This window comes from Lipophrys pholis (assembly GCF_963383615.2).
Source record: "Lipophrys pholis genome assembly, chromosome: 17".
NCBI classification, from domain to species: domain Eukaryota; kingdom Metazoa; phylum Chordata; class Actinopteri; order Blenniiformes; family Blenniidae; genus Lipophrys; species Lipophrys pholis.
In genome coordinates, this window is record NC_137643.1 from 20,518,649 (window position 1) to 20,537,510 (window position 18,862).

An 18,862-nucleotide genomic window follows, 5' to 3' on the forward strand; every position below is an offset into this window, starting at 1 on the left:
TGATACGCTTCTGCTTTCTTGTAGCCATATTGCCGAGACTGCAATAACTATTTTAAAGTAACATCCTTCACATATGATTGGATCTTTACCTAATTCATGCAAAACTGAAATAATCGCTTTATTTCATGATTTAAGAGGGTCCCCAGATGTTAATTACTTCATGTAAAACGGGTGTTATTGCTTCTTTCAAGCTTTTGTCAAACTTCCCTGGGAACCCATGACTAACTATGACCAAGACTTTTAAAGTCTCGTATGAACCACAGCAATTGGTTGTTCTCTGCAATTTAAATATAAAAAAATACTAATAATATAGAGAAAAAGAAAACAAAAGTACACTTTGCACTGCTGAGTTATACATTGATGACTGCTATGGCGATACCATTACTCCTCTCAGTTCGCTTGAGGCCCCAGGCCACTAGGGGGCCCCCAAGGGCTGACAAACCTTAGTCCACAGTAATATCTTTTAAAACTGGGTGGTTTACTGTTCTGTAAGTATGTCAAAAACTAGTCTGAGTGGCAAACTTGCATAAAACTGTAAGAAACTGAAGAAGACGGTCCACGACGTGGATTCTGAGGATTTAGTTCTGGAGGTGAGTCCTGCTGTCCTGATCATGTCTCCTCCTCCCCTAGAGAGATGTTAGATTCTGTTTACAAGAAAAAGCTTCTGGATCTCAAAGGAAACCTCAGCTTTGCCCTTTGTCTGCCGGTAACTCCTCCAGTCGGTGCTGCCTCAGGAGAGAGAAGCTTCTCAGCTTTAAAACGAATCAAAACCTTTTTTCAGGTCAGCAAAGTCAATCAGGAGAGACTTTCAGGATCAGCACTGAATTCAGTAGACCACGGGGTGCGAAGGTGTTCGGGTCTGGAGGACAAAGTTGCAGCATTTGTAGGTTCAATGCTTAAATACTGCTGAAGAGCACTGGCTTGTATAGTGGATTTAGTCCCCTATGACAAACTACTGAACCAAAATCCACAACAACGAGGCAAAAAAATATTCAGACCACTTGTTTGTGAAAATTTATCCTACACATCAAACTTGTTTTCTTCAAGTCTCACAATAAGCAATCTTAGGAAATCATCATGTCATTAGTTGTATTAGTGCATGGAGGATTTGTGCAGATGTAAATGGCTGACAATTAATGCTAATGGGTATTAGAATGCTCTGTAATGGAGGAGGATGAGTGGGAGGACTTGACTGTAGGAGATGGGGTAATTAGCAGAAGCGATTCACTAAGTTGAGCTGTGAGGCTGTTGAGCTGCACTAAATGCTGCTGCTTGATATCAACGTGAAAAAATAAAATGCAGGAGGTTAAACAAAAAAAATGTATTAAACGTATGAATGCGCTCCGTGGTGGGGCTTCTTTTCAGAGGCAGGACAAACTCCCCTTTCCAACTAAAGTGACGAGCGGAGCCAATTTCTGTCTGACGCCTCGGTGCAACAGCACGTCTGCTGAGAACATAACGGCTCGGTCGCATATTTATTTACCCTTCTGAACCATTGAAGGAGTTTCCTTTGTCTCGGTTTTTAATTTATGAGCATAGAAGCCAATGACACCTCTGCCCAAAGTTGCAAACAGGAGCGGACTCGCAATAGTTTGGGAACCTAGGCTGCGTTGCCTCTCATCAAGAGACTTTCAAGTCAATGGGAAGGTTTTCCCGGAAAGAAATGTCCATCTGATTAAAGCATAAATCTTTTTTTTTTTTTTAGGTTCAAATGAGGTTTTCACTCTTAATGAACTGCAGCTCTTATAGCGGAGACTTTCCAGGAATCTCACGCCGCTTAATTGCAGTCACAATGACACTGTTTTCATATGTCAAGAGTTTAGAAACAAAAGAAATCAGGAGATTGATGAAGGCAACTGAAGGCAAGATCGAGGACTGTGTCTAAGAAGGTTCTGGTTCAGCTTTTGACCCGCTTTGTTTCCTTGATTGATTTCCCCTTTGAAGCTTACGAGCGCTTATCCGATGAAGATCTATCTCTGACAGTCGGGAGAAGCTGCGGGCTTTTCTCTAATCACGCTCTGGTCTGCTGAAGCCACTCAAGAGGTGAATCGCCGCTCCACCAGTCGGACCTCCAAGGCTTTCTCTAGTCTCTCAGGCACATCTGGACAAAGAAAGAGCTCCAGACGAATACATCGTTGGGTTTAATATGCCACCAACCTCTCCCTCTCGCTCCTCAGGGACTCTGACAACGTGTGCAGTTAATAGGAACAAAAGCCTGAGCTGGCAGAATTTTCCTTTCCTGCGAGATGAAAGCTGAGCGAAGCAACAAGTGGAAATGCTCCAGCTCTCACTTTCAGGCCTAATTAGAAACCAAAGACAGAGAATCATCTGCATATTGTCGTTATGGAATTTCAACTATAGGCAAATTCAAGCCTCATTAAATCATCAGCTCTGGTTTACATTAATAAAGCCAACGTAGTGTCTCTGCTGCGTGGTGCACTTTGAAACTCAAGTAAGGAGATCGCTTTTCTAATGTTTTTTATTTTACTTTTTAGAATCAATCCCCAAAAAAGACAATTATATGTTTGAAAATCTCACAATCTCAAATCTCCCACTAGACTTAAACTCTAAGTTGATGTCTTCAACAAAAACTAAATTCTATTGTCTCACCTCAATCACTAACGAAAACGTGTTCCTGTTAGAAAACTGATTTGTTTTGTAAGTGTTTTAACTCCAAACGGTTTATTTTAAAGAAACAAGAAAACGCTGAAAGTGACCTGAAATGGCTATTTACCCCATAAAAGGTTAAACCAGCGCCAGCTGCTGTTTTGTCCCAAGCCAACTAATAATTTATGCAGAACACCAGTTTTCCTCATCTTTTCACATCATAAAATACATTTGCTCATGGCTATATGAAACCAGAGGCAATACAAACCATGATGGTTGTTCTGCTGGTTTCGAGGCTTTTATTTGAAATTTGGTGAGTCTTTACTGTTTGTCTCCAATTCATTGATATCAGTGAGGCACTTTTCTATTCATTCATCAGTTCGACTACAACAGAAGAAGTTTAATTGAATTCATAGTTTTGGCAGAGTTGGCAGGAAGACTCCACCTCTGAGTGAACTGAACTGAACTGAACTGAACTGAACCGAACCGAACCGAACCGAACCGAACCGAACTGAACCGAACCGAACTGAACTGAATTGAACTCTAGTTTAGATTCAGGCTACAGATCAGGTTTGTGCAAACATGGCCAATTCCAATCTTTAGGTCATAGTGGCACCATCTTTGTGTTGAATACACAGAAATGATGTATAATCTGGACAATCACAAGCCAAAATATTTGAATTTGCCATGACAAGTTTGACTTAATCAAGAAATATAAAGTTAGGACACTGTGAGGAAAAAAGGACTAATGCATTAAAAAACAAGGAATCAGAGTGACAAAGCAGAAACACTGAGGCTAGGCTAAGTTAGCCACATAGCAGCGATTACTTACCAAAGTCAAACAATGAAATAACCGCAGCAAGCTATGATGGTTAACTTTTAAAAAGGTGAATTTATAAAAAGTTAGCTAAACTCTGTCTATTTGATGACTCTCGGGTACAAAGAATCAAGAAGCTTCAATCCGAAATTAACGGACAATCATATTTGTATAAATAAATTCAAAGACCATCCGGCTTTTTCTTTCCTTCATCGGAATAACTTTATTACATGCCCAACACTGTTGATCTGTTACAAAATCTCAAATCATATTGGTTACTTCCATAGAGGTAAGTCCATCCATCCATTCATCCATCCATCCATCCATCCATCCATCCATCCATCCATCCATCCATCCATCCATCCATCCATCCATCCATCCATCCAAACTGATTCATTCATTAAATTTAGCTGAAGTTTCATCAGTTATCTGGAGGTCGAACAGTGTCGCCCTCATGGTTTGTCTGAATTAATTCATCAACAGCATTCCTTCAAAGAGAGGGATACAATTTTCAAGTTTCATGCAAAAACTCAGCATAACACCTTGTCTTACAAGTCCAATAAACAAGACAAACTACAGGAAGTGACCTTGGTTTAATAGCATCCTCACAAAGTGTACAAGACTGCAAAAGCTCGTCCTTGACTAAAGTGCCTTTGTTTGTGAAACAGCTCTTCCTAAAATCAATTACCATTATCGTCGGCTTGTAAGACGTGGAGTTGGAGGTGAAACTGGTCACGCCAACACACACACTCAGTCATCCATCACTGAGTCTTCTCTCACACCCCATTCGCACGACATTGTTTTTCAAGTGAGAACACATGGTGGTTGCGGTTTTGTTTCAGAAAATGTACCCGTTTACAAGGCAATGGCTAAAAACGATGTTGTTTTCTATGCATTTATATTTGTGCCATATCAGCAAAAATACTCATTGAAAATGTGTCATAATCCAGTATAAATCCCCAAAACTCCATTTGATTTAGTTATGGTTTTTAACAGCACTTCTGAGAAGCGGCTGAAATATTGACCTGATTGAATAGAATTAGCCAATCAGAACGACCCTGCGCAAGTCTGTGATTGGCTGTTTTTTATTGTCACACGTGACACTGCCATGTCGAGTTGAGCTCGTACGCAATGTAGATGTTGAGACGTAGAAAGACGTAGTGAACAACAAATAACAGAACAAATTGAAAAACACCACGACTGTGCAGGTATGAGCATGGTTTTTCATGTAGAGCGGTTTTCCTACGTGGAGTTGGAACCGGTTTTCGAAAGGTTCCATTCTCAAAAAGCTGTTTTCCGTGACTCCAAGCACCCAAGACGCAATGAAGGTTTTGCGTTTTCACCTGAAAACGTTGTGGTGTAAACGGACCATCGTTTTACTCGAGCGCAATGACTGCAACTGAGTCATTCCCATGTATTTATATTGGATCTACTGTCACGTCTCCTGAATCTGGAGCAGACGGTTCAGACCCATGTCTTTACGTGAACCTCTAAAGTGAACGCGACACGAAAACATAAACGCTCGTGTTTCCCCATTTCCTGCTCCCTCTGTGCCCATTGGTCAGCTGGTCGTGAGAAGGTTTGTGTAAACAAGCTTCAACTGTACGGATTAGGACTTCACGGCTGCAATTAGCATAATCAGAGTCTTATATAACGGTAACCAGCCTGTTTCATATTCATCTGAGCTTATTTTCTATTCATTTTTGGAAGCAGGTCAAGAAAAAATCCACCGCGCTGGGAGAATGTCTGTGGGATTCTCAAACACAGAAACCAAATCCATTTATACTTTTTTTTCCCCCTCACATGGAGCCTTCTTATCGTCTTCGTTTTGTGTCAATTATCACGTACGGCAAGACGGGAACTTGGATGGCATGAAATGGAATGCGTGCAGAAACAGTGAGGCGCCCCGTGCAAGTAATCTGGTATTCAAGAAGCCCGGTCGTCCCTGAGCCTTCGCTTGTGTCTGTGGCACAATGATTTACAACAGAGCCCAGCAACACTCAGAATGTGGGCTGCTGCATCAACATAATCTGAATTCTACCGTAGCAGCTGTGCGGCACACACAACCCCCAGGCTGCCTTTTAAAAATATACTTAGAGGAACAGGAATCCTGAGATAGGGATCCGGAGATTTGAGCGTCAAGCTATACCTACCTTCGAAATTATATATTGGTTTCAGAGCATTTGTTTTTTTTCCACAGTTACAGCCACAGTTTGAGATGCAGTGTTGATATTCCGCCACAGAAAATTCCTCTCTGGAACCCAAAAGTCATTAATGTGCCTGATGTATTACTTTTCTAAAATTGGAAAGCAAATAATATCTTATCTCGGTGCAACCATTTTGATTAATCGTGGTTTCTAAATAGCTTTTTGCTGCCCAGTGCTGCTGCTTTTGCCCAAAAAATAAATACATGAATATCCAATATTTCAATCTGGATATGAAGGCAGACCAGAAATGAGTTTGGGTCTTTTTAGGTAATTGAGATCTGTGGGAAAATAAAATAAAGTGATGAAAAAGAAGTTATTCAGGAGGAGAACTCACCCTCTCCTCCTCTGCTCGGAGGTCAGGCATGGTACTGACGCACAGCGTGACGGCCGTGATGGCGACGAATATCACCGACAGACAGGCGAAGATCTTCCCCGGCAGGCCGGAGTGAGGGTTCTCCACCATGTCCCGAAGCCGCCGCATGCAGCCCGCCGCCAGGGTCTCGTCCGAACCCTCGGACGGCTGCTGGCTCTCCTCGCAGGACTGCGGCGAGGTGAGCTCCGTGTCCTCCTCCTCCAGCCTCTGCTGCTCCTTGTACTCCTCCTGCCGGAGCCGGAGCTTCCGGAGGCAGCACCAGTCCAGGTTGTTCTCCTCCACGCCCCAGTACAGCAGCTCCTCCTGGAAGGACAGGGCGCACATCTCCCTCAGGAGCCGCAGCTTCCCCGCCGCCAGGAACGTCACGATGATGCGGAAGGCGGACGGGCTCCGGTCGAAGAAGTACTCGTTGCGGCTGCCGTCGTAGTCGTCGCACACGTCCATGATCTCGGCTTCGTTGCTGCAGCTGCGCAGCTTTCCCAGCCGCGTCAGCGGGAACTCGTCCAGCGTGGACCAGGGGATGTGGTACTTGATGCCCCCCACGTTGATGATGGCTGCCCCGTCCGCCAGGCCGATTTCCTCTCCGCTCTTGAGGCGGGACTGAGGCTGGAGCAGCAGCTGGGCCCGCTTGTAGAACAGACCCTTCTTGGACGTGACCTCTTGCGGGTTCTCCACACGCTTGAAGCGGATGGTGGTGAACTGGTGCTCGGCGTTCCCCGCCAGGAAGGCCACTTCCTGGTACATCCCTGCGACTCTGTGGGGGGAGCCTGTCCTGCACGGTGCGACGTGAGCCGGGCTTCACAGGGGATGTGAGGCGGCTGCGGGCTTGTCACCCATTTAGCAGCACAGCACGTCTCTGTCGGGGGAAATAAAACACGTCGGTTACATTCAGCAAAATCTTAGGTTTACGGTTTCCATTGTTTTCATCAGCGAAGGTCACGTGTCTGTTTCTGATCTAACAGGGACAGAGACAATCATTCACATACGCACTCAAAGGAAAACCCTCAGGCCCCGTTTACATTTCAAGTGAAATTCCTTTTCTGCTTTGACCAATCTTATTTCTAGGATGCGGAGGTGCGGCCACATTATGGCGCTCCAGGGAGCTTGGTGGGGGTCAAGGGTCGAGATCAGGGACCCACAGTGGTGACCTGTCCGCAGTGGGGATCAAACCTGCAAAATTCCCATCCCAAGTCCGCCTGCCTAACCTCTCGGGCCAAGATCATTTTGAAAGAGATGTCCGTTTACACGACTGTTGCCGGACTCTCCAAAACCCAACTTACATCCCAAAGGTCACCGACGATCATGAACTTTGCTTCATGACTGAATTCAAAAGAATTTGTGGACGCTGAAAGCCCGATATGAGTTTTCTCCATTACCCTCGCTCCGCGATAGACGATCCAAACCAGTAGAAGGCTCTGATTCTTTGTGCCTTGTCTTAATAACACAGACACGTTAGGCTGGAAAGATAGAAAGATGGATGGATGAGTGTTGAAATCAAGCAGGAGCGTCAAATCTCGCCTGCAAGACGACTCCAACCAGCGATGGCATCGCGCATCGTAAAAGTACCAAAGACTTTTCAATAAAGTTTGAACTTGTTGTACTTCAACTATAGCGCTCATAAAGCAACAGAGAACCAGAACTGAGAGAGAGAGAGAGAGAGAGAGCGAGAGAGAGAGAGAGAGAGAGTGAGAGAGAGAGAGAGAGAGAGAGAGAGAGAGAGCGAGAGAGAGGTTCACGGTTACTTTATTAGTACCCGTGGGTAAACTTGTTTTACAGGTTTTGAGATTGCTTGGCACGTCAGAACAAATAAAGACACACAATGAACCAAACAAGCAGATAATAATAATAAAAATAATAATAATTGGACGAGTGAGGCAAGACAGACAAGACAAGAGCTCAATGTTCCGATAAATAATTAAGATACGATCAACAATAGCTGAAGAAAAACCACAATAAAAACACAATAAAATCTTACAGAGGTAAAAAGCAGTCACTAACATAAACCAGGATAAGAACGTTCAATGAAGAGCCACGATAATAAATAGAGCTAAAAATGGATAAATACAATAAAGTGCAATGTGACAGGAACAAAGCTGTTCTTAAAGCACTTCGTTCTGCACCGTGAGAGAGAGAGAGAGAGAGAGAGAGAGAGAGAGAGAGAGAGAGAGAGAGAGAGAGAGAGAGAGAGAGTATACCATATCAGATGGTCATAATGATTTGGTTGACTCTTGCATTTCTATGGTTCGTCAAAATGCTTAAGCCCATTGCAATTTAACAATAAGGTCATTTCATGATGTCCTTTTCGTGATTTTGTTTGACTTTTGTTCGATTCACTGCCTCACCAGAATGTGGAACGAAGTTTTACTTCGCTATTCAGTAAGAAAAATACATGTATGTGAGCCTCATACCAACCTGAACCACAACCGGCCCCTAAAAACCAGCACGGACAAAAAACAAAGAAATGAGTTTGGGCAGCTATATATAAAACACATGTGACATCAACATATGCTCAATGATTAATTTGTGTGGTCATCATTTATTTATTCTTCATTACACATGGACATACAATGTATTATTCAATGCAGACTTGAAGATGCAGCAGACAGAGAGAAACATGGAGCGTACGAGGCTGAGCTACGCTTCCTTTTGAGGGACAGTTCAAAGAGGAAATGTTACATATTGAATGGAGAACAAGGGATTGAAAGTTGTCTTTATTCATGTGCTGCTCTTTTGTTAGTGGTGGAAACAAAGTCAGCGGGTGGCAATGAAAGGAAGACCTAATGAAGGACGACGACTCGTGAGACTGAATAGGAGCTAAGAAATCCTGGGTATTAAAGCTCTCCGACACGTGAACGAAGCGAGAGAAATATCCTCCTTTATCTGAGAGTGAGATTACCTACAGTCGACCGGGTTCAGCATCCTGACAAGAACAGTCTCGTTTCAGGCCTGATTCACACAATAATAATAATAATAAGAAGAAGAAGAAGAAGAAGAAGAAGAAGAAGAAGAAGAAGAAGAAGAAGAAGAAGAAGAAGAAGAAGAAGAAGAAGAAGAAGAAGAAGAAGAAGAAGAAGAAGAAGAAGAAGAAGAAGAAGAATAGTAGTAGTAGTAATAATAATAATAATGATAATAATAATAATAGTAGTAGTAGTTGTAGTAGTAGTACTAGTAGTAGTAGTAATAATAATGATGATGATGATGATGATGATGATGATGATGATGATGATGATGATAATGATGATGATAATAATAATAATACAAACTTATATAGTGGTTTTTTGAACACTGAAAGGTGCTTTAAATAGCAAAAACAAAAATAACCAAAAAATATCAATGAAAATAAAATAGTTTGAAGAGGTGATTTTTGAGGAGTATTTTAAAGTTCAGCAATGAGTCTGTGTTCCTCATGAGTTGTGGGAGTAGAGTGCCAGAGGGCGGCGGCGGCGGGTCAAAGTTTCTATCTGAAGCCAAATTTGTGGAACATTCAGTGATGATGCTGGAGTCCGTGGTCCCTCAGGACACCGCGGTGAGTGCGAGCTGAATCAGACCAGTGTCATCACTCACTGATCCTTCAAGTCATTCTGTGTGCTTCATCTTTTCTCATCTAGTCGGAGAAAAAAAAAAGAAATCTCTCTTCAGAATCAATTACGTGTTTGAGAAGCTGTGTTGTTCTGTACAAGCGGAGAAATTTCTTGTTTTATTTAACGCAGCCATCTGGGAGCACAATCCACATGAAGCGTCGGGGCTGGTGAGCTTTCCTCCTGCCGTGGAGGAGCGTCCAGACCCGGGCAGCGGTGGAGCTGATGCAGCGACGGCTCGGCACATCATCCCAACAAATTAAGAGAAAGTCCCCTCCGGCTGTCCTTCGGAGTTTGCTCTTCTCTGGCGAGGGCCAATCATTTCCAAACAGGCCATTTGCTCCCGGGGAGCGCGGCCCCCACCACGGCGACTCAGCAAAGTGCTTCTGACAGGAGCAGTTTATCGGCCATGACGCGGCACCTTCACAGAGAATCAACTGAAGGAATCCAGGAGGGACTTCGAAACCAGGAAACCAAGGGTACAATAAATAAAGCTTATTGCTGCCCCGGATGAATCCTCTGCCCCGAGACATGGACGTCCATGTTGTTTTCTTTCTGGAGTTTCTTATTCTAAAGTTGGAAACAACTCAGACCGGCGCTTTACCTTGAACCAGCAACCTCCATGACCAAATGAGACATTTTTTGTCAGTTTCCACCAAAACAAATTTAACTGGAGCCGCAAAGCAAGTTTCACCTTTCAAATGAGGTTGACACGGCTTCTAAAGTTTTCATATATGAACATAAACTTGTGACTTAATCTGTCAGAAACTGTAAATTATGTTTGCATTTATGAAGTTCTGATTACAATTTAGGATGTTTAACAGTTCTTATATTTTTAGCAGTTTATTTTTTGACTGTTTTAACCATTTTTGGCTCTTTTTTTAAGAAGTTTCCCCCCATTTTAAGCTTTTTTTCTGTTAGAAATTCTAGTCATTTTAGGGTTGGTTCTTTTAAAGCAGTTTGAGCTACTATTTCCCCCATTTATTGTGGTTTTAACTATTCAGCTCTGTTTTACTTGAGCCTTTTTTAAAGCCAATATTTTTTTAAAAATCATTCTGAAAATGACTTTGTGTGCATTAATAAAATGAAAATATAATATTTATTTAGATATAATTTGGTGAAAGAGCGACCTGTTCCAGAAAGTAACGGCAGCTGATAGAAGACCCGTCATACTCCACCTTCCCATGACATTTGAGATTAAGACGGAGGTCAAATCAAATTAAAAACTATATTTCCAAAGCCTCCTTGTGTTGGAAGTGCAGGGTCACCGTTTGAAATGAAGATGATATCTCTGCAGCCTTCGCACAGCTCAGGGTTGATCATCGCTGCGTGATTGTTGGATTTCACCAGCGGCTTTGACAGCTGAGTTCAAATTTATCTTTCCGACAGAGAATAAAAGTGACCGCTCAACTGACTCAGGCCCGGTCATTTATCACCTTCATCTCCAACTTGCAGCAGTGAGAAAAAAAGTGAGAAAAGTCCTGTAACTTTACTGGTGAGAATCTGCCTTATTCAGGTACAGATTTAAAAAAACAAAAAAACAAACACCTGTTTGGTGGGTGGAGGCGCTCTGTGCAGAGTCTTTAAATCTCACAACATCTGTGTTGTGCTTTCAGAACTTTGCCAAATAAGCAGGTTTTTCACAAATGCACCAAAGTGCTGCATCTGTGAAAAAACCGACGTGCATCTGTGGATTATTTTGCAAAGAGACCAGGTGAAATACAAGGAGCGGTTTGAAGAAGACTGAAAATGTCTCCTAAATGGTTTCATGTTTGGTTATTCCAACCGTCATGAGTTGCTTTTCCCACTCGGTGTTTACGTTACAGTCTCTTACGTCTCCTGACTCTGTACTTCTTTGCTCCGTTGTGTTTTAATCCGAACGATTGATGCTTAAATGTTTCCAGCTGTGTCTCGTCAATCCCACTCCTCCAGCCTGTCCGTGTGTTTCAGGCCCCGTTTAGACCTTTCCAGCGAAAACGCATCGTTTTCGTTTTAGAGAAGTTTTGAAGGCGACGTCTATTTAAACGAAAAGAAGCAGAAGAAGTGAAAACCATGAGTTTATAGCGCGTCAGGCCACGAGTTGGCGCTGTTGGTTGTTTTTATAATGAAACCAGACGCACATGCACACGTTGAATAATTCATTATAAACAATAAAAATGGCAAGAACCACGGACATCCGTGTGGATAAGACGGCCATGTTGGGCTGTTATTACGACGACTGTCAAAATAAAAGTACCAAGTCCCAGGAGGATATGGACTGGGAGTTTGATGTGTTCAGTCGTAACTCCACTAATAGTCGCCTTGCACCTTTGGCTCCTCAAATAAGAACATAGACCAAACGTCTGACACTCTGGTACCAATAAGCAGGATTATTGTTGCAACAACACGTCACCAGTACGATAAAACTCACCTGGATCACGAAGAGTCCGAACCTGGACTGTCAAATATAATTTAGTTTAAGTTCCACATTCAGTAAAAATTTCATCTTGAGTAAATTTAAACTTTAAAGTTTTTCTTTGTTGTGGCGCGGGTATACGTTTTTCACAAAAAACAAACAATTGTTATGTAAAATGACTACAATGTCAACGTGAAACAAATTGTATTTACATCTTCTGGTGCAAAGTACAATGAAATGATCTGTGGCTGCTTTGGTAACGGGAGGTAACCAGCTTTCATGCCATCATCGCTGATATCTCAGCTCAGGTCTCAGTGTCCTGTTTTGTCCACAACGCTTACAAAATGTATTTAAAAACGATCTGTGGTTTCTCTGAGATGTTCACCATTTGCTTGGTGGTTTGCTGGTTTTGACCCACAGGTCGTTTGACGAACAATCCAACACCTCGTGAGTTTTAATGCACAACGACCAGAAGAACCGACATCGGAGCATCAAGAAGCAACGCCATCATGAACGCTTGGCCGCCATGAACCAGTTATAACTGTGCTCACTCTTCTGACGCTTCCTTTCTCAAAGCCCATGAAGGTCCGAAGGATCACGAGGCCCTGGTGTTGTGAGTTTGAAAATCAAGCTCAGGAACTCTGTGGCCCTTCTGCTTCGTGGTCCTTTCCTCTCTCCGCTCGCCTCGGTCTGACAGGTTTACCTGTCTCTCGCTTGACTGCAGTAGCTGGAGTCCACTCGCCTCTCTCCATGTCTGCAGCGCCTCCCCACAATCATCTCCCCTCCTGGTTTTGAAAATAGCATTCAGGTTCTGTTTCGAGCACTTCACCTCCTTCCCCTGCTCATTAGGTGAGGTGCGTTCGAGTCAGGCGTCTCTATAATCTCAGAAAAGGCTGCTTCTCAGACCTTCATCACATGTCCGACTCTGAGGGGAATAGATGGATATTACCTATTACATTATGAGCCCGATGGTTTTGTCCGTCCCTTTGAAGAAATACTGTTTTATTGATCCAATAAGCGACGTTTCTAATTGAAAATGGCAAATCTGTACAGACTGTGCTTTCCTCGGCACGAATCAGAAATGGGATTGATTTTCTTTCTATAACCCAAAACTCATTATTTACTTATTGTAAAGGCTTCAAAGGATTCATGACTTGCTCAGCTTAGAGCTGCATGCTTTGGAGGACGACCAGAAGCAAAGCCAGTAAACGGCCCGCCCACGCAGCTCAGGAGAAAGCTTGATGGATGTTTCCAATCCACAGACATTTTATCCTTAAATTGAAGGGGGGAAAAAAACTGCAACAAATGGTTCATTGATTAAGGTTTGGTCCCTTGAATTCTATTTAAAATACATCTCAATGGTTCATTGATTAAGGTTTGGTCCCTTGAATTCTATTTAAAATACATCTTTTTTCTAAATTCTTCCCTGATGTTCTGCCAAAACCATCAGATTCTAAACAGTTCGCCTTCTTTCTTCACTTTTTTTTTTTTAATTGTTAAACTTTAAATTCAATCATTGACCCACCTCCCCTCCAGTTTATCCAAGTTACGCCTGCGAGCGCTCGTCTCCACGTTGCTGAAATGCCGCGGTAGAGTGGAGAAGGGTCAGCAGTCACAGGAACATCAGAAAGAGACAGACAGTCACTCTCCCACACACAATCACACATTCACACCGACGGCGAGTGTGGAGTCACCAGCCGACCTGACTTCAAACTGGACGGGGAGCTCAAGTATGTGGAAAAAAAAAACAAAGCCTGACACTCAAACTCCCCGAGAGTCGATCCTGGTTCTTCGAACTTTGAAACTGACGCTGTTTCCGGAGGTAAATATGGACGCCACGCAGGTCAGTACCTGGGTTGCCAGGTCTGGCTCACTGTTTCCAGCCCAAACGCGACGTAAAACGCACACGCCTCAATTCACACCAGCTCAGACCTCAGCCTCTGTGGAAATCAGGTTAAAACTATTATATGTGTCATAAAAAAGACGCATCACAAGCACACAGCTGCACTAAATACACAAGAGCAATCGGAGATTTCTGACTTTCGCCAAGTGTTGAACTGGACAACGAGAAATGACACACATCCAGATCCACTGCCTTTATTCATTTATTTAGTTTGGCGATCCCAGGATTCTTTTTCATGAACATTTTCACCACTGGAATTTTATGGGTTCTTGCTTTGATCAAAATGCACCTGCGTAACAATTGTTTTTTATAAAGATAAGCTCACTAGTTTTTGAGATATCTTGTTTATAGACAAATCAATTTTATAATTAATAAGAAAAAAGGTACAAGAATTTGGCTCCCCAGTTGGGTGGAGACCCGCCCAATCTGACAACATTGGTCAGCACGTGCGGATCCGTTTTGAAGTGGTTGTTCAATATGAGCCGACGAAATCTGGAAAAAATGACGAGGGAAAGTCGAAGGAGACTGAGAAAAATAATGTTTGGGACTGAATTGTTCGGACTGCGGCCGCATAGAAAGCCACTAAATACACGTGCGAATTGGTCCCAACATACGATGGAGGCCTGAGTCTGGTTGTGAAAGAAAAATCTGAACTGTAACGTTCACATGGACACAAAACAGTTGTGTCAGTTGTGAGCAGAGAATCCGAATCGGGTCGCATCAGCCTGCAGTGTGAACGAGGCCCGAGTGGTGAAAAATGGGCTTGTGTATAAACGGCATAAAAGAAAGAACGATGTCTTTAGTAGAATAAATCAACTATACACTCCTGATGGGAAACGTGAAAACGTCGTACGATGGACAAAGACGGCCGAGTTGGGTTGTTATTGCGGTGACTGTCAAAATAAAACTACCAAGTCCAAGAAGAATATGGACTGGGAGTCATGACACTAAACTCCATTATCAGCCCGGAAACCCAGAAGCAGGATTAATATTCCTTCTTCATGTTTTTTTTTTGAAATACCTCTTCTTCTTTCATCGGTGGTCCAAGTTGTTAAAAGACGTATTGATTCCTCGAGGATTAATACAGTCAGAAGCTCTCCAGACCACACCACTGCATTCATCACACTCACACTGGTGATTTGTTGTGATAGTGTACGGTGATGTGGATTATATGGCCGGATAACTCACGGCGTTGACGGAGCAAACGTTTAACGTGCACGCGGTGTTGTGAGAAGACGCGTCGCGCTTTCTCCACAATACCCGCCGCGGTTAGTTTGTGTCGAAAACTTCAAAAAGTTCAAGATTCAGAAATGTGCCGTGTACTAACAGTGACAGGTGACTGGCAATAAAAAGCGAACGCTCGTTCTCAATCTGCATCAGGTTTTTCCAGGAGCAGCTGAAGAGGAAACCTTCAAAAGCTTTGATCGGAAACCGTCAGGAGGAGACGAGAACGTGATGATGAGAGATGAGGGGAGGAGGAGGAGGAGGAGGAGGAGGAGGAGGAGGAGGAGGAAGAGGATTCTATCATGGATGTTTGTGGTGAAAAAAATGAATAAAAAGTAGGGCTGAACGATTAATTGCATTTGCGATAATATCGTGGTTTGACGGCTCACCTGATCTGGTCTCGTCTGCCCACCTTGCCCGAACGGGCTGGTGGTTCTCAGGGACGAGTTATGAGGACAGAGCTGATGCTCTCATGTGATCGAAGCGAACCCACCAAAATAAAGCCGCAATAACCTTTAAATCTAAACTTTAAAGTTTGTCGTTATGCATGCAAACATATATTTGATGCATATTTCTGCTTCACTCTGTGTGGTCACCCAGGTCATCTATAGTTTTTAATGTTTCCTGTTTTTTAATTGATGTGGCACCAATGTTTCTGTCAGTGTTGAGCTGCTTCTGGAACCAAAGGGATTAATAAACTTTAATCTAATCTAATCTGACAGCGCGGCTTTGAGGCCAGTTTGGAAGCTTTTATTGCAGCATCGCCAAGATCTCAGTGCTTTTTCTGCTATTTGTAAGAAGTTTGTAAAAAAAAAAAAAAAAAAACAACAACTATGATTTCTATGACATTTGCAGGAAATGGAATACATGTATATGTATTACATGTATATGTCATTACAAGGAGAATATACAGTACCCGTGTTGTCTGGATGGTGCTTTGTTGAAGCAACACAGGAAGGTACTGTACATGGTAAATATCCAAGTTGTTTGTACAGAAACTTTTATCAGAAATAATAATCTTAATCAACGTGAGGCAGATCAGACAGATAAATGGTGAGCTTGGATTTAAAGTCAAATTATAATATTGGAGGGGAAATACTCATAAAAGGAAATACTACTTGATAACAGTAATGTGAAAAAATGTATAAATGTATATTTTAACCACTTTTATTCAGACTGTACAAACATTTCATACGACGCCGTTTCTCAAAGGATTTTAGTTTGAAAATCCCAAACAGGCCATTTCCTTCTCACCTGTGCTGGGTCAGTAGCATAGCAACATAATAAACAATAATGTATTTCTTTACATCCCAAAAAGTTTAATGTTTGAACAAATATGTCAAAAAATGTTTTTATTTTCAGTAAAATATTTTTAGTTCCTTCAGAGAGATGCTAATGCTAATGCTACTTCCACTGAAGCTGGATGAATTACAAACTGAATTTACATTTATTCGACCAAACAATAATTATATTTTGCCCTGTTTAGAGACCAAAAGGATTCTGACGGCCCGTGTTTGGCTCACGAGCCTTATGTTTAGACACCCATGGAGCAAAGAAGTCATGATTCTTTCAAATAAACGTGTTTGAAAATATCTATTTGCATCAAAATGGTTTGAATTCATAAACAAAAGCATCATTTTAAAAGAAGAAATGCATATTTTGCATATCATATTCCATTTATTTGGTGGAGAAAAGTGTAACCGTGAGAGATATGGAGAGGCTGCTATGATGCCACAGTGTCAATGTAAAAATAATCCGTAACACATTCTTCATATCAGGAGTAAAATATGTCTGAAATTAATCAATACTGTGTTCCGGTTGCTCATATTTGGAGAACTCAGCTGGAGAAAAAGTTAAACGTCCACTAAACTGTAGTAAACAATCCCCATTTAAGAACAAATACACCATATTTACAGGAATGTGAGTACCTGTGAAAACTTAATTCCACCTTCGGGGAAAGGTTGACATGGTGTTTTGAGGAGGAGATGATTTGATGTGCATGAAAAGTAGATTTAAATAAAGGAGGGGAGCTCTCTGAGGAGTCATGTAATACAACAGCGGAGCGTTTAGGAGCATGCTGGGACTATTAGGTGGATTTATTATGAAAAATTAACTGTGTGAGGGCTTTAAGGCAGGGATCATTACCAACACTACCCCCTGGAGTCCGTTTTTTTTTTTGCCCCCTGTGGGGGAAACAGTTGGTATTTACATTACAGACAAGGAAGTTTATGGCAGAATGATAATAAATGGATAAATGGACTTGGATCACGTGCGCGCTCAGTTGTCTCTCCCTCTCCTGGTTATGTATTAAAACACACGCCTATTTTAGACGCATCAAAGCAGAATAAGCATATTTCTGGGATGTCATTCGAGATGAATAACAATAAAAGCAGCAAACGGGGAGAGAGGAGGAGGAGGAGGAGGAGGTCGCGCTCACCCGGTGCGTCGTCGGACTCGCGTCCGTCTCCACGCTCCGCATGCTTCCTTCAAGTTTTCCCCGCAGATGCTCCGGGACATCGTAGGAACAAGGGGGTGTAGAAACATCCAGATCTGCACTCGGGGGGGCTTCTAAAGTCGCTTTATTATCAGGGAGGAACACCGGAGAGCCTCCGTCTTTAGGCGCTCATGCGCTCCAAAGAGGTAAAATCCACGTCCACGAGGAGCCTCGACCACACTGCGTGTCCATGAGCGAGGAGGCGGCAGGTGTAGCGGAGGAGTGTGTGTTGTGTGTGAGAGAGAGAGAGTGTGTGTGTGTGAGTGTAAGAGGAGGAGCGCGTCCTGCGCTGCGCTCCGTTTCGCTCCGCGCTGCGCGCAAACTGCGAGCGAAGCGGCGTCAGGGGAGTTTTTGTCTCCCGGATCCTCTCTCTTCCCGCGACACAACTCCACTCCGATTTCTTTCTGTTTCATCTCGCAGTGTCCTGGTGGTTCTGTTTTCCTGGAAGTAAAATGAAGCCGACATCACCAGGGAACCGTTAGCGAAGATTAACTACTTAAAATGTCTTATTGCAATTCAAATATTGAATAATATTACTCAAAGTGCAAACAAGACGTGAAGATCTTGTTCCTTACAACCGAAATATCTAATAGAAGCCTAATAAATATAGGAATTGTCGAGCTCTTCTAACAACAACAGGACTGTTACTCATATTTTCTTTATATTTACCAATTTAAAAAAAAAGTTCAAACACATTAATTCAGTAAAGCCAAATGGCATGGAGGTATTATTGGTGAAAAAGGTTTGTGTACTTGTAAAAGTGTGTGTGTTGTGTGTGTGTGTGTTTGTGTGTGTGTGTGTGGGGGGGGGGGGGGGGGGGGGGGTAGATATTACATTAGCTTTTACATCGACATGAGTCACTCAGTACTTTCCAATATCACGTTTGTTTGAGTTAAAACAGACACTTGCTGCTATAGTTGGTATTTTTAGATCAAATAATCTGATTTAGATACTATTTAGGTTCGACTTCTATTGTTGGCTGGTGTCATAACTTCTCCCATGTGGAAGAAGTAATGGGGAAAAAACAAAACTTCAATAGTTATACCTTCAATGTCTCGATCTTACATAGAGGGTCAGGGTGACCTCAGGGGCTTTTCAACAAGACATATTAGTATTGTGTGTTTTTACTTATTGTGAAGGAGATCAGAGAACATGGCGTGGGAGGCATGACACGCGGGAGGCCGCCATTGTTGTCATTGTTCATCTATTTGCACATGTGCACAAAAACTGGTGTGCAGCGGTTCAGATCTGGAGTTTTCGCCCG

At 42.6% G+C, this 18,862-nt stretch overlaps 1 protein-coding gene across 1 annotated transcript in view; it reads right to left on the reverse strand.

Annotated features, from left to right (window-relative positions):
* Positions 1-17,993, reverse strand: part of kcng2 (potassium voltage-gated channel, subfamily G, member 2) — a 32,859-nt gene extending 14,866 nt beyond the window's left edge. Inside the window, exons 1-2 of the mRNA XM_080484247.1 lie at positions 17,542-17,993; positions 5,966-6,860 (exon numbers count right to left, since the gene is read on the reverse strand). Of these exons, the coding sequence (XP_080340373.1) occupies positions 5,966-6,748 (783 nt within the window). The 5' untranslated portion in view covers positions 6,749-6,860; positions 17,542-17,993. The remainder of the gene's footprint in view (positions 1-5,965; positions 6,861-17,541) is intronic.
* Positions 17,994-18,862: the final 869 nt, after the last annotated feature.